The 16,137-nt window shown below is 48.9% G+C and overlaps 1 protein-coding gene across 2 annotated transcripts in view; it reads left to right on the forward strand.

Moving 5' to 3' along the window:
• SLC39A5 (solute carrier family 39 member 5) overlaps nucleotides 1-16,137 on the forward strand; it is a 38,922-nt gene that overhangs the window by 7,942 nt on the left and 14,843 nt on the right. Inside the window, exons 1-3 of one of the 2 annotated variants that reach the window (XM_080994607.1) lie at nucleotides 5,646-5,926; nucleotides 13,755-14,168; nucleotides 15,146-15,365. In XM_080994607.1, coding sequence (XP_080850733.1) covers nucleotides 13,765-14,168; nucleotides 15,146-15,365 — 624 coding nt within the window. In that variant the 5' untranslated portion in view covers nucleotides 5,646-5,926; nucleotides 13,755-13,764. Of the gene's footprint in view, nucleotides 1-5,645; nucleotides 5,927-13,754; nucleotides 14,169-15,145; nucleotides 15,366-16,137 lie in introns of those variants that run through there. The other variant, XM_080994608.1, reaches the window with a different exon arrangement.

Consider the following 16,137-nt stretch of genomic DNA (forward strand, 5'->3'; position numbering starts at 1 on the left):
AGAGCAAAATTGTTAAGGCTCTGCAGTCTTTGGCCTCAGTCAATGGGAAGCTGGAGTGCTTGAACAGCTGCAGCGATAAGTGTGCAAGGTTCTTTGAGGATAACGTCCTTCAACTCTCCACTAAGTCGGATGCCATATTTCAGGCGTGGCCAATTCCCAAGAGACTGGGATCTACTTACAGAATTAAAAACTGGCAGCGATCTACCCCCATTTTTGGGGGGTTCAGGTCAAAGTTGTTGACCTTTTTTGGGGAAGAAAAACCCCGTTTGGGGGGGGGGTCAGGTCAAAGTTATTGAGCTTTTATTAGGGAGGAGGAAAGCCCCAATTTTAAGAGTTTGGGGGTGAATGAGGAACAACCACTCACCAACAAATCATTGGGGAAACAGACAGCCTCACTCAGTAAACTCCGTCTTCCGTTCTGCAGATCGTGCAACAATTGAGGGTGGGGCAAGGGGGTAGGGCCAGAATCGATTTTAGCAACGCTAAGGAAAGGGACCCAGCGATCAACCGCGTTCTACCAAAACCTCCTGGGGATCTACCAGTAGATTGCGATCGACCTGTTGGGCATATTTGATCCAAATTCAGAGGAGCTGTCCACTTCACTGCCTGGTCTGGTTTTATGAGATCAGTTTCCACTTTTAAGACCCGAGGATAGAGGCAAGATGCTTGCAATGGTAAGGCCAACCACATGCTATTTAGACCTTGCCTGTCCTAACTCCTACAATCTGGCCAGATTGTTGTCAGAATGCAGTGTCGAAGGATGAGGTAATGCCCGTTGCCTTAAAGGAGATGGTGGCATATATGGTATGACCCCCTCCAGGACCCTTAGCAAACTACAGTTCCCAGGATTCTTTTGGGGGAAGTCATGTGATTGAAATGTATTACATGCATGCAACGTGCCTCATTATAGCACTAAAGGTAAAGGTAAAGGGACCCCTGACCATTAGGTCCAGTCGTGGACGACTCTGGGGTTGCGGCGCTCATCTCGCTTTATTGGCTGAGGGAGCCGGCGTACAGCTTCCGGGTCATGTGGCCAGCATGACTAAGCCGCTTCTGGCGAACCAGAGCAACACACGGAAACGCCGTTTACCTTCCCGCCGGAGCGGTACCTATTTATCTACTTGCACTATGAGGTGCTTTTGAACTGCTAGGTTGGCAGGAGCAGGGACCGAGCAACGGGAGCTCACTCCGTCACGGGGATTCGAACCGCTAACCTTCTGGTCGGCAAGTCCTAGGCTCTGTGGTTTAACCCACAGCGCCACCCTTGTCCCTCATTATAGCACTAGTCCTGCAATATTCAGTTCTAGCTGCAAAGCTCTTATTCGGGCAACCCTCACATCTTCCTGACACCTTATTTACTCTTGGCTTTTCTGTTAACAAGACTGGACATTTTGTTTCAGACATTGTGTAAAATAATTTCCCTCAGCATGGGCACAATGAGATTTCCAGTTAGCTACTTGTCAGCCAGTGATCCTTTAATCGCATTGTTGAATATGTGCAAATAATCTGAGAGTGGGGGCATATATTGCCAAACAAATCTGCAACAGCTCTGGGAAATGGACTCACTGGTTTCCTGGTTCTCCAGAACCTCTCTTTTCTCTTGGTACTATGTGTTCACATTCTGCTGTATCCAGAAATTGACCTTTAATACATCCTGCTTGGCAAGGAAAGGAACTTGCCATTTCTGAGTTTCTGCCCGGCTGGGTCAACTATTAACTTCCCCCAAATAAAACAACCTGGCTTGCAAAACTGTCTATCAAGAACAAGTTGTACTCCTGCCCCTCTCTAACAGTTGTTATCTTTCTCTTAAAGAGTAGGGAATCCGCCTGATTCCACACAAAACACCCCGGAGGGCATAAGGAACAGACGAGGAGCATCAGAACAGAGATTAATCTAGTCCAGCATTCTGTTTGCAAATTGGGAAATCAGGTATTCTCAGGCAGGGGCAACCTATCCTGTTTCGCCACCTAGGGTGAAACAGAGATGGTTGCTTCCTGAGCCCTGCCGTGCCATGCCCTGGCTCTTGCCGAATTTGGCAGAAGCCAAGGCACTCCTCAAATTTTGCCTCTTGCTCAGCTTCTCCACCAGAACACCTCCCTCTGGGTGGTGGAAGCAGCTGGGTGGATGGGCAGAGTGCCGCCTCTTCCTCTTCTGCCGCCTGAGGCGGGCGCTTCATCTTGCCTCATGGGTGGGCCGGCTCTGCACAAGCAAGGAATGGATGCAGATTCGTGGAAAATAAGGCTGCAGTCATTATGGCTACATGTTGCTGTCCGTATGAGAGGCAGTGTAACTCTGCTAGGGGTTGTGTGTAGGAAAGGGCCATTGTGCTCATGTGCTCCTTACATGCTCATGTGCTTCCCAGTGGCGTAGCGTGGGTTCTCAGCACCCGGGGCAAGGCAAGTAATTTGCGCCCCCTAACCCGGGGCAAGGCAAGTAATTTGCGCCCCCTAACCCGTGGATTTTAGCACTCGAGTCTCTTCCGCACCCCCTCCAGATGTTGCGCCAGGTGCAGCAGGCCCCCCTGCACCCCCCACGCTACGCCACTGCTCCCACCACAAGTCTTCAGGACAGCCATCCGAAGGCTGGCGCGGGGAGAAGGTCTCTCCGCCCGACCGCCAGGCTTCGGAGCAGCCTTCCGAAGGCTGGTGCGGGGAGAAGGTCTCTCCGCCCGACCGCCAGGCTTCGGAGCAGCCTTCCGAAGGCTGGCGCGGGGAGAAGGTCTCTCCGCCCCACCGCCAGGCTTCGGAGCATCCTTCCGAAGGCTGGCGCGGGGAGAAGGTCTCTCCGCCCCACCGCCAGGCTTCGGAGGAGCCTTCCGAAGGCTGGCGGTGGGGCGGAGAGCCCTCCTCCCGCCCCCAGCCTTCGGAGCAGCCTTCCGAAGCCTGGCGGCGGGAGGAGGTCTCTCCGCCCGACCGCCAGGCTTCGGAGCAGCCTTCCGAAGGCTGGTGCGGGGAGAAGGTCTCTCCGCCCGACCGCCAGGCTTTGGAGCAGCCTTCCGAAGGCTGGCGCGGGGAGAAGTTCTCTCCGCCCCACCGCCAGGCTTCGGAGCATCCTTCCGAAGGCTGGCGCGGGGAGAAGGTCTCTCCGCCCCACCGCCAGGCTTCGGAGGAGCCTTCCGAAGGCTGGCGGTGGGGCGGAGAGCCCTCCTCCCGCCCCCAGCCTTTGGAGCAGCCTTCCGAAGCCTGGCGGCGGGAGGAGGTCTCTCCGCCCCACCGCCAGGCTTCGGAGCAGCCTTCCGAAGGCTGGCGCGGGGAGAAGGTCTCTCCGCCTCACCGCCAGGCTTTGGAGCAGCCTTCCGAAGGCTGGCGCGGGGAGAAGGTCTCTCCGCCTCACCGCCAGGCTTTGGAGCAGCCTTCCGAAGGCTGGCGCGGGGAGAAGGTCTCTCCGCCTCACCGCCAGGCTTCGGAGCAGCCTTCCGAAGGCTGGCGCGGGGAGGAGGTCTCTCCACCCCACCGCCAGCCTTCGGAGGAGGTCCGAGGACAGTGGGGTTCCTGCTTCCTCCAGGAGGGCCGGCCAAACGCGCCCCCCCCAAATGTTGCGCCCGGTGCGGCCGGCACCCCTGGCACCCCCCACGCTACGCCACTGGTGCTTCCTATAGTCATCTGATTGGTCATGTGGGAATAGAAAGCTGAACCAGGTGAGCCCTTGGCCTAATCTCTCAGGGCTCTTACTAAGGCTTACAGTACCCAACCAGAGGGCACTCAAGGAATTTTGAGGAAGTGCCATAGCCACCGGTCACAAAACCTCTGTCACAGGGAGTGTGGTGTAAAACAAAATGGGTGCTGCATCTAAAAGAGCAGGAAGAGGCAGGCAGACCCTCAAAATGGTATGACATGCTCATCGGAGGTGCGGTTCTGGGGGCTTTCCAGAAGTTCCCTCACTGCAAAAAGTGAAGTTACAGCAGGGTTGCCATATGTCGGGAATTTTCCGGGCATAGCTGAAATATGGCAGTCGGAAGCAGTGTTCGGGCAGAAATCGTTGAAGTGTCTGGGAAAATCTGGACAAATGGAAACACATGTTGGAAGTCTAGTTTTGTTCCGAATTTTCTTTAAAATAGCTCAAAAACTCAATTTTCACCTTTTGAAATATGGCAGCCCTAAGTTACAGGGAACCAGGCAGAGGGCCTTCTCAGCAGAGGTGCCCACTCTGGGGAACACCCTCCCATCAGAATTCAACAATTATACGGCTTTCCGAAGACATCTGAAAGCAGCCTTGTAGCAGGAAGTGTTTAATGCCTGATGTTTTGTTATTGTTTTTATATTCTGTTGGAAGCCTCCAAGAGCAGCTAGGACAACCAAGACAGATGGGCTGGGTATCATCATCATCGTCATTATTTATAATATCACCCCTTCTTTTCAATGAAAAAGGGCTTTTTCCTATTCAGAATAAAGTGCAGACTTGCTCAGTTGCTTTGAGGGGCAGGACTGGAAAGAATGGCTGGGAATTGCGGCAGACACAGATTTCGGCTTTGCCTCAGGAGAAACACCCTCATGCTGAAAGCTATTTAACAATGGAACAGATTGCCTCAGGAGGCGGTAGACTCTCCTTTGCTTGGTGGTATTTAAGCAGAGGGTGGGTGGCCTATGGTCAGGGATGCTATAGTTGCTCTGAGCAGGATGGATTAGACTAGGCAACTTCTTGGGTTCCTTTCAAATCTGCCATTCTAGGATTCTTCAAATTGGCTGGTGCTAATACATGTTGCATTAGATGGGAAGAGCTGGTTTGGGGTAGTGTAGTGTAGCGAGTGGCGCTGTGGGTTAAACCACAGAGCCTAGGACTTGCCGATCAGAAGGTCGGCGTTCGAATCCCCGTGACGGGGTGAGCTCCCGTTGCTTGGTCCCTGCTCCTGCCAACCTAGCAGTTCGAAAGCACGTCAAAGTGCAAGTAGATAAATAGGTATTGCTCTGGTGGGAAGGTAAATGGCGTTTCCATGCGCTGCTCTGGTTCGCTAGAAGCGGCTTAGTCATGCTGGCCACATGACCCAGAAGCTGTACGCCGGCTCCCTCGGCCAATAAAGTGAGATGAGCGCCGCAACCCCAGAGTCGTCTGAGACTGGACCTAAAGATCAGGGGTCCCTTTACTTTTTAGTGTAGCAGTGCACATGCCTCACATTTGAAGCACATGGCTCCCCCCCCCCATAATCCCAGGAACTGTAATTTAAGGATGCTGCAAACTATAGCTATGTGAGGGGGCAAACTACAGTTCCCAAGATTCTTTGGGGGAAAGTTGTGTGCTTTAAATCTATGGTGTGCGGTTCCTCTATCACAGGCTAATTGGGTAGCCTCTAGACCCCAGTTTCCCATATGGGAGATAACTATCCTGACCTACCTTACAGGGTTGTGGCCAGGATTATAGCCAGGGAATGCATGCGAGGCACATGGTTATCATCACGTGATTTGGCATGCCTCTGAATGGGCCTTTACCCCAGAGTATTTTGTGTTTATATGTGCATATGCACAGTCACATTTCTATTACGCAACTCCTTTCCCCAGCTTGGCCAGCGATGTGGGAACAAGCTGTCCACTCCCCTCAAGCCCACTCCCTCAACCCACATTTCCAGGAACAGTCTAAAAATCCTGTCATGCCCCAATCTCCACATGCTGTTTGATAAGAGGAGGGGCCTGTGCAGGCCCCGCCTACTAATGCAACCATGCCTATCCACCACTGAGGCTGATCAACAGCTTGAGGAGATCAAAACAGCTTCTCTTAAAAAGCCTCAATGCTGCAGAGATGGTTGTTTGGGCTAGAAGCTGTGCTGTTCTCAATTAGTGCTCGGTGTGGCTGTGGAAAACTGGCCCCGACTTGGAATAATAAGCGGATAACACCAGCCCTAAAGCTGTATTGCTCAGAAACTCAGAAGATTTGAGGGCTGGAAGGTGCTTTGAGAGTGTGTTCCGGACAGGAAGGAGCACGGTGACGGGAGCAGGTACATATATATACATATATTTAAAGTTATTGCTTTGATATTTGCTTGCCTAGCTCCACAGCAACTTCCCAGGGGATTTGTGAAATCTCTGGACTGGAACTATTGCAAAGGCTAACAAGGTAAGTGCCTCATTGGAAGCTGAGTCATTAAAAGAAAAAAAGGAAAACCTCATATAGGAAGCAGACTACTCTTCAGTGAGTGTCTCTCCAGATTTCTGCACAAGTCTTTCCCTGGCACCGTTCCTTTTCCCTGTACAGCATGTGCTCTGCAAATGACTTAAGCTGCTCTACATAAGTAGGAAGTTTCTGGTTAAAACCTTGTCTCTCTGCCACGAACTTTTCATTGGTAGCCTAAAAGCAAGTTCCTGCCTCTCAGCCTCTAATCCGCTATGTTGGTGTCAAGGAATGCTGTGAGGATTACTGAGGTACTATATATGATGTGGTGCCTGGAAACTCGAAAGGCAATGTAACATGTTCTCATTCTCCTATGTTTCCTGCTAACTCCCCACTTTAACAGCTTGCCTGTGTGACTGGTTTCAATCCGGTTTCAAGCACCTTGTGCACAGAGATTCAGTAAGCCCCTACCTGCTCCTTGGCTCTCGTTCGAAAAATGGAAATAACGGCGGCTTTCCCAGTTGCAATGGGAGTAAAGGATCTAAGAAAGATGGAGAAAGCGATCCGGTTAAAAGTGACAGAAAATTTTCCTGTTGAGAGGGCTGATGAGCCATTGCATTCAAAACAATATCAGTACAATGGAATACTGGATAAAAGTGGAACTTTAAAGTTTTTAATGTCATCCAAAATTTCAGAATTCGATGGCAAAATTTGACGGTTTTGCTTTTACAGTGGTACCTCGGGTTATATACGCTTCAGGTTACAGACTCCGCTAACCCAGAAATATTACCTCGGGTTAAGAACTTTGCTTCAGGATGAGAACAGAAATCGTGCTCTGGCGGCGCGGCGGCAGCAGGAGGCTCCATTAGCTAAAGTGGTACTTCAGGTTGAGAACAGTTTCAGGTTAAGAATGGACCTCCGGAACAAATTAAGTACGTAACCAGAGGTACCACTGTATTTGTAAAAGCTTTTCACCTATTCGAGGGATACATTTGCTAAATGATTAAAGGAATTAATGACTTAATACATCTACTTAATGGTGTTGTGGACCTTTTGGCATTCTGCAAATACTGGCCAAGACCTTGTGTTAGACACTCATATGTCATTGACTGCTACTGCAGCAAAGGGGGATGTGGGTGGCACTGTGGTCTGAGCCTCTTGGGCTTGCCAATCAGAAGGTCAGTGGTTCAAATCCCCGCGACGGAGTGAGCTCCCGTTGCTCTGTTCCAGCTCCTGCCAACCTAGCAGTTCAAAAGCATGCCAGTGCAAGTAGATAAATAGGTACCACTGCAGCGGGAAGGTAAACAGCATTTCCATGCGCTCTGGTTTCTGTCACAATGTCCCATTGTGGCAGACGCGGTTTAGTCATGCTGGCCACATGACCTGGAAAGCTGTCTGTTGACAAATACCAGCTCCCTCAGCCTGAATAGCAAGCTGCACCCCATAGTCTCCTATGACTGGACTTAACCCTCCAGAGGTCCTTTACCTTTTTTTTACTGCAGTGAAACCTCTGGAAGTCAAATGGCGATACTGACTGTCAAATATTTACACACCCAGAGAATATTTGTTATCAGAATTCGCAGGAGAGAATTTTGCCAAGTTAATCTATTTTTGGCTCTAGCGTACACATACCCCAGTGAGCATCACAACAGATTGTTATGGGAAGAGTGATGATTGACCTCACAGCTTGAGAGGAGGCAGATAAAACTCCTACCTCCTTCAGGCACAGTTAGGACACACAGAGACACAAAGTCAAGTTTAGGGGAAGCTCCCTGCTTTTAACAGCCTTGTGCATCTCTTAAGTGCTTCTCATTGTAAGGAAGGAAGATGTTTGGATATGGTCAACCTGCCCCCTACCAGAACAATCCTGGTATTTAATAAATAAAAATAATTGTCCGTTCATGATGGTTTGTGCTCGTAATGGTATTGCGGCCGTTAGATGCCATGCCACCCTGCCACCCGTTCTGTTTGTTTCCGCAAAAGTTTCGGGGTGGGCATTCTGCTTTGTCTCAGATTGGCACCTGTCCTTTAGCTCACTGCAGAAATCGAGTTCTTCCTCTGGTAAGTACTGAATCTCAGCATGTGCGGGAAACCATCAGAAGAAAGACTCTCCACCTAAGAACAGCTGGATAAAAGTTCTAATGAGGCTTAATTTTAAAACTTAACACAAGAATTGGGGCTGAGGGATATAACAGCGTGGAAACACAGGATTCCAGCAGCTAGGAACCGCTTTCATTCTCTAGTTACAGATGGGACAGTCTTGTGGGTATTTGCTAATCGACGCAGCAAGCCTTTACAGACCCCACAGGAACAAACTAGGGCTGACAATTGCAGAAAAACCCTAGTGGTTGTTTTCAGATATTGCATCCTGGAACATTCCCACAGGGACAAAACTGAATAGAGTCATACCTCATGTTACGCTTGCTTCAGGTTGCGCTTTTTCAGGTTGCATCCTGCGGCGACCCAGAAGTACCGGAAAGGGTTACTTCCAGGTTTCACCGCTCACACATGCGCAGACGTGCAAAATGACATCACGCGCATGCGCAGAAGCGGCAAATCGCAACCCGCGTGTGCACAGATGTGCAGACGCGGGTTGCATTCTTTTCAGGTTGCGAACAGGCTTCCAGAATGGATCCCGTTCACCACCAGAGGTACCACTGTATTATAAGAGGGATTCAGTGTTGTGCTAGCAGGTACTGTATTGGCAACCTCTGGCCCTCCAGATGTTTGGGACTACAACTCCCATCATCCCTAGATAACAGGACCAGTGGTCAGGGATGATGGGAATTGTAGTCCCAAACATCTGGAGGGCCGGAGGTTGCCTATGCCTATGCTAAGGCAAATTGTTCCATACCCTCCAACATTTCTCTAATGAAAATAAGGACATCCTATTCCATAATAATTTTTTTTTTACTATTTATAATCCACCCATGTGACTGGGTTACCCCAGCCACTCTGGGCAACATATATAAAAACCATAATATATATAATAGATTTATTGCATTAGCCGTGTGGCCATAGCATGATATACATTGAAATAACAACATAAAATGGGGGTGGGGAGGTAGAGGTAGATATCGTCCTGGGCGAATACTTAAAGAAAGAGAAAAACAAAAACAAAAACTGCTGAGGCTGGAGGAGGACCGTTGAAGGGTCCTTCAGCTCCTCAGATTAGTCCTAACTCGATTGTCCTTGTACAATAAGGCTACTTGGAACTTCGTTCGGTTGTGCGGCGTATCGACTGCAGCTGTGGTGTTAAGGAAGAAGTTAGTGCCGCTTTCCTCTTCATCACACTAAGCAGGAAGTTAGCTGTCATCCCGGTAATCCAACAATCAGAATCCTGCAAAAAGAGGGACACTATCCAAGGCTGGATTGGGAGATGGAACTTATTCACGAGGGGAGTTAAAAACCGAGATCTTTCATCTGTCCAGTTGGGACAGAAGAGCATTACATGTTCCATAGTCTCCAGGGCCGTGTCATTACAGGAGCATGTTCTGTTTGCGATGGGAACTCTGGAATAACGACCCGACAGAACTGCTGTAGGAAAACAGTTGAGACGGGCACAGGTAAAGGCCCTTCGCTTAGCCTCCGAAGAAATTGTGAAGCAGTATAGAGGGATCCCTTCAGGGGGTGGAATAGCTAGGGCTAGGCCTGAACACGGTCCTCTTGCACAAGAAGCTGTGTTAGAGAAGTCAAGTTGCTGTAGTTTCTTTTTAATTGGGGGTAGGGCCACCGGGCTGATACACTCTAAGTTAAGAACAGTTTTACAATTCAAATTGAGAAGAGAGCGGAATTTGAGGTTAATTGTAGTTTTCCAAGGGGAATTATGAATATCTCTTAGGATCAGATTGGAAAAGCCACCTCTAATTCGAGCATCCGATGCTAATAGGTGGAAGGTGTAGGAAATGGCTCGACTCCATGCTCGTCTAACAATTGAAGGCTGGGCGAACTCGAGTCGTAGGGCTGCACCTGAGACACATCTCGGGACGCCGGAAAGAGATCTCAGAAACATATGAAGTGGGCGATCCAAGTTACCTGATATTGCTGTAGTCCATACTTCGCATCCATATAATAATTTAGGGACAACTTTGGCATTAAATATTTGAATTGCTGCTGGAAGGTGTTTGCCGCCCTTCTGGTGGTAAAATCGGCCAATGGCGTTAGAGGTCGTGGTTGCAGCGAGAAAGGCAGATTGTAGATGGGTGGTCCAGGAGAGATTATAAGTGAATATTAAGCCTAGATATTTAAAGGCTTTTACCTTTTCTAAGTAGCCACCTGTGATCTTAAGCGGCTCCAACTTGAGTTTGCGGGAACGAGTGAAGTGGAGGACTTTCGATTTTTTATAATTAATATTAAGAGCTTCCGCCTTACAATAGGCGATAAATGCATTAACTGCATTTGCTAGGTCCGCAGCTGTTCTGGATAAGATGACGGCATCATCAGCATAGAAAAGGGAAGCAACGGGGTGGCCTGCTAAGTGAGGAGGATACTTAGATGCTAGCTTCAAAGTGGAAATTGCATCATGAAGGTAGAGATTAAACAGTAAAGGGGCCAAGAGACAACCTTGTCGGACGCCCTTGGCCGTTGGAAATGGAGTAGTGAGGGAGCCGTTAGGACCAGTTCGGACGCGAGCTGTGGTGTTTGAATAAAGGGAGATAATTAGGGAGAGGAGGTGCGGATCAATTCCCAGATGGGCAAGTTTGGACCATAATCTCTGCCTAGGAATGGCATCAAAGGCGGCCTCCAGGTCCATGAAAGCGGCAAATAGGTGGCCTTGCCTTGGAGCAGTGTATTTACTGGCAAGGTGATAGAGAGTTAGACAGTGGTCCATGGTTGACGCTGACTTTCGGAAACCAATCTGTTCTAGCGGTAGAATGTTCCTCTCCTGGACCCATGAGAGAAGTTCCTCCAGTAAAACAGCGGCAAATATTTTCCCCGGGATGGATAATAAGCTGATGGGGCGATAGTTCCTAGGGATGTTTGGCTGGCCACCTTTAAAGATCGGAACTATTATAGCTTCTCTCCAGGAGTCGGGGATGTCTAGGGCGGAGGAGATAGCGGTGAATACAGGAGTCAGGTGTTCGCTCCACCAAAGAGGATCAGTCAGGAAAAGGTCCAACGGGACCATGTCTGGGCCGGGGGCCTTATTCCTTCGCATTGACATTATGATGTTGAAAATGCGAGTTGAGGTAAAGTTTATTGAAGAAGTGGGACTAAGAGAGCAGGAACTGAGGTCCGACGGGGATTGAAGGAGATCTGTAAGATGGTTTGGAGAAGCGAAACTGGTTGAATAATAGGCAATCCATTCATCAGCGGAAATCTGAGTAGCTGGATTGAATGGTGCCGAAGGTCTAACTAGGCGCCAGAAGGAGCGGGAGTCATGCCTCTCTACAGCCGAACGAAGAGTGGACCAAGCCTCAAGGATGTGCTGCTGTTTCTTGCAATGAATCATGTTTCTATATGTCCTTTTAATATCTATGAGCTTTGCACGGGTTTGGGGGTCGTTGGAAAATTTGATGATTCTGACCATTTTCCTAATTCGCCTTCTTAGGGCTTTACATTCCTTGTCAAACCAGGGCGATTCAGAGAAGAGGCGTTGGTAAGTAGGCGAGGTGGTGGTTATGTAAGTTGTTGAGAAAGCATCAAGTAATTTCCGGTATTGGTCAGCGGGCAGGATTGGATCAGAGGGAACTGCAGACATATCAAATGATTTTTGTATGTCCAGGGCAAGAGAGGAGCTGAGGCTTGTCCATTTCTTTGTTTTGTATACAGGGTGGCTTTGTACCATGATTCTATAGTTTGAGGGGACTGGAAGTGGCTCTATTAGGTTTAACATTAGAGTCAATGGAAGGTGGTCACCACCAAACCATAATAAACATTAAACAGTTTTTTAAAAAACCTTCCTTATACAGGGCTGCCTTCATATGTCTTCTAAAGATTGTATAGTTACTTCTCTCTGATGCCGAACTTGAATTCTAAGGCTTCAAATATAAATTAAATGTTCATAAATGTACAAGGCAAACACATACATAAGTATATAAATCACGTGTTTGAAATAGTACAGGAGAACAATCCTGAAGCCATTTTGACTCTCCCAGTGACCTCAAATATTCCTCTGCAGTAAGGGAGGCAAATGGGGAAAGCCTTCCCATTGTCTTTTTGCTTACAAATCCTGTCTTAAAGGGCTTATTTGTGTATGAATAGCATGAGCCTGTGACCTGGATTCAGGAACTAAAGTATTAACCATCACAAAAGAATGGCCAGGCTGCCCAGGTAAAGCAATCAGTGACCATTAACAGATATCCTGGCAGACAGGATTTCTGCTGTAGACTGCCTCCTTCCGTGATGTATGTAGGATGGGGGGTGGCCTTGGGCTACGGGATGGGCAATTTCAGAAAGTCTATATAAGGGCTTGCCCACCATTGTTCAGGGTTCTCCTTCCTCCTGTGTGTGGGGAGTGGGTACTCTATGGCAACAGTACTTTTCTATTGCAATAAAGATCAGGCTTCCTAGTAGCTTTGCTTCTCAGTATTCTCTGGTTGGCCTCTGTTATTTTCTCCTACCGATAGGGAACCCACTTAAGGACTCTATATGGGCTCTTGGATACCCCATATGGGGAAAGAAACAGCTTTTTCTTATAACATCTCCTTGGCTCAGGGGGTCACATAACTCAATACCTGCCAACATTTCTCTGATGAAAATAGGGACGTCCTACTATACGCTTCTGCAAATCTGGGACTGTCCCTGGGAAATAAGAGGGTCTGGGTCTGCAGATGCGCATGGCGCTGTGGATTAAACCACAGAGCCTAGGACTTGCTGATCAGAAGCTCGGAGGTTCGAATCCCCGCAACGGGGTGAGCTCCCGTTGCTCGGTCCCTGCTCCTGCCAACCTAGCAGTTCGAAAGCATGTCAAAATGCAAGTAGATAAATAGGTACCACTCTGGTGGGAAGGTAAACGGCGTTTCTGTGCACTGCTCTGGTTCGCCAGAAGCAGTTTAGTCATGCTGGCCGCATGACCCGGAAGCTGTACGCCGGCTCCCTCGGCCAATAAAGCGAGATGAGCACCGCAACCCCAGAGTCAGCCACGACTGGACCTAACGGTCAGGGGTCCCTTTACCCTTTACCTTTACTATGTTGTTGTTGTTTAGTCGTTTAGTCATGTCCGACTCTTCGTGACCCCATGGACCAGAGCATGCCAGGCACTCCTATCTTCCACTGCCTCCCACAGTTTGGTCAAACTCATGCTGGTAGCTTCGAGAACACTGTCCAACTATCTCGTCCTCTGTCGTCCTCTTCTCCTTGATCTTTCCCAACATCAGGGTCTTTTCCAGGGAATCTTCTCTTCTCATGAGGTGACCAGAGTACTGGAGCCTCAACTTCAGGATCTGTCCTTCCAGTGAGCACTCAGGGCTGATTTCCTTCAGAATGGAGAGGTTTGATCTTCTTGCAGTCCAGGGGACTCTGAAGAGTCTCCTCCAGCACCATAATTCAAAAGCATCAATTCTTCGGTGATCAGCCTTCTTTATGGTCCATACCTTTACTATATCCTTCTGCAAATCTGGGACTGTCGCTGGGAAATAACGACACTTGGAGAGGGTCTGGGCCTGCACCTCTTCGGTGACAAGAGGCCTGGCTGTCTCTCTCAGAACCGCAGCAACGTGAGGGAATGTCTCCCTTGTGCTCCCTGGCTCAGCACAGTGTCTTTTGCATTGCAGCTCCCTGTTGATGGACCAGAGAACCCCGAGCCTCCGTCTGGCCAGAGCATGGGTGGTCGTGCTCTGCCTGCAGGGCATCTGTAGCTTGGTGCTGGCCGATCCTCCTGACTTGCTGTTGGATGGAGCTGCGTGGGCCCTGCCTGAAGATGCCACCCAAGAGCAGGGCTACTACCTGCAGCAGCTCTTTGGGCAGTATGGCGAGAATGGCACCTTGTCCTTCGAAGGCCTCACTCGCCTGCTGCTGAGCCTGGGGCTCGGAAAAGTGCAGGTGGTGGAGATTGAACATGAGGAGCTAGGCCATGGCCATGTGTCCCACCTGGACATTCTGGAAGTCCAAGACAACAAGCACTTGCATTCGCACTCGGCGCTGGAGCACCTCGGCAAGACCCAAGCAGAAAGCGCCATCCCCACCAGGTAATCTGCTTTGACCTTGGTTATGTACTGAAGTTCTCACCCTGGGCCAGCCAGGGGATACTGTAGATAGTTCAGGTCCACATATGCAAATAAGGGATCGAAAGGGACGTTCAGTGATTGGATAGTTACAGAAAGTTGTTACAGTTACGTTGTACTGGAGCTCTATAAAAGCAGGCTGGCTGAACCCTTCAGTTCAGTTCTGTTCTGGCCTGTGAATAAACAAGAGCTGTTTGGAGAATCGCTGTGTCGTCTGATATGTTCACCTACAACTTAACTACCTTGGAAATATTTTCTTTGGCTTTCTGGCGGGGAACCTGCGTTCCTCCTGAGGTCACTAGACTAGGACTCCCAAGCACCACAGATTCCCCACGCCCACCTTGCGGAAAAGCTTATTTCTTAATTACTGAGCATAGCACTCTCTGTTAAGTACAGTTGCCCGGCAAAAGTCAGTGGTTACATGCTTCCTTCGCAACTGCAGAGGAGATTCAAGGTAAGATCTTTATGGGCAGTAAACATCTTGCAATACTTGTCTTGCTTATCTCATTTGCTTGCAACAAAGCTAAAATCTTGCCGGAAGATCTGATCCCGTTGTTTTTCACTTGGCAACGGCAGCGTGCGTGCTGTTCAGACAGATTTCACAGGCTTGTTTTGCCAGGATGCTGTGATCTTGCTGGCTGGCTTAGCTATTGCAAAATATTAATTTGGCTCAATTGGCCATGCTTAATGAAATCTCAAAATATTTTAGCGTTGTCGGTAAAAATAGTCAGAATTGCCCATTAAATCTGAAGGAGATAGATAATGTTCAAAAGAGGAAAGGTGGTAGAGATTAGACTTTAAAACTGGTTGTTAACAAGGCATCCTTCCTAAATTGCAGCACTTTGAAGTCAGTGGAATTTCGTTGGTCTAATTGAATCACAGTTGTAACCTAAAGCATAAATGTTATTCTTCTCTGATGATGATTTTTGCATTTTCTGCAGGCCTGGAATCCCTCAGTTGGGCCCTGCTACCCAAACACCTGTTCATCCTGCACTCCGTGATGTCAGACCTGTCACCAAGCCTACCTTTTGGCAAACCCCAGAGCAGCCTGGGGGCGCCAAAGAAGACCTTTCCAAACCTTCCCAGGGCCACTCTGGCCTAAATCTTCTAGAGAGAGTTATTGCTTTGGATCACTCTGTCTACAATCACCTGCATGAAGATGTAAGTGTGAGGTGACCTGGTGTTTCATTGCCCAGAATTCCCTTACTGCAGGGAGCACACTGGATATACAGTGGTACCTCGGGTTACAAACACCTCAGGTTACAAACACTTCGGGTTACAGACTCCGCTAACCTGGTAGTAGTACCTCGGGTTAAGAACTTTACCTCAGGGTAAGAATGGAAATTGCGCACTGGTTGCAGCAGGAGGCCCCATTAGCTAAAGTGGTGCCTCAGGTTAAGAACGGTTTTGGGTTAAGAACGGACCTCTGGTGTTAAGTTGTGGGTGAACATATCAGACGACACAGCGATTCTTCAAACAGCTCTTGTTTATTCACAGGCCAGGACAGAACTGAACTGAAGGGTTCAGTCAGCCTGCTTATATAGAGCTCCAGTACAATGTAACTGTAACAATTTTCTAAAACTATCCAATCACTGAACGTCACTTTCGATCCCTTATTTGCATAACTATCTACAGTATCCCCCTGCTGGCCCAGGGTGAGAACTTCAGTACATAACATCCGGAACGAATTAAGTTCGTAACCAGAGGTACCACTATATTGGAGGACAGGAAGAGGAGTGGTTGATTTCTGTGCCAATAAGGAGGTGCCCAGAAACCCTGCCCTCTTTAATCCTAAAGTTGTAGGAAATAGTCGTGGCCTGTGGTCCTGAACGACTTCACAAAATAGCTCCATTACTATTAACTCTCATCCCTAAGTTTAGTGGAAGGTGGGGAGAGGACTAGTTCATTGACAGCATTCTGGCTTTCTTGTACA

This window comes from Podarcis pityusensis, assembly GCF_964106645.2.
Source record: "Podarcis pityusensis genome assembly, chromosome: 2".
Lineage (NCBI taxonomy): Eukaryota > Metazoa > Chordata > Lepidosauria > Squamata > Lacertidae > Podarcis > Podarcis pityusensis.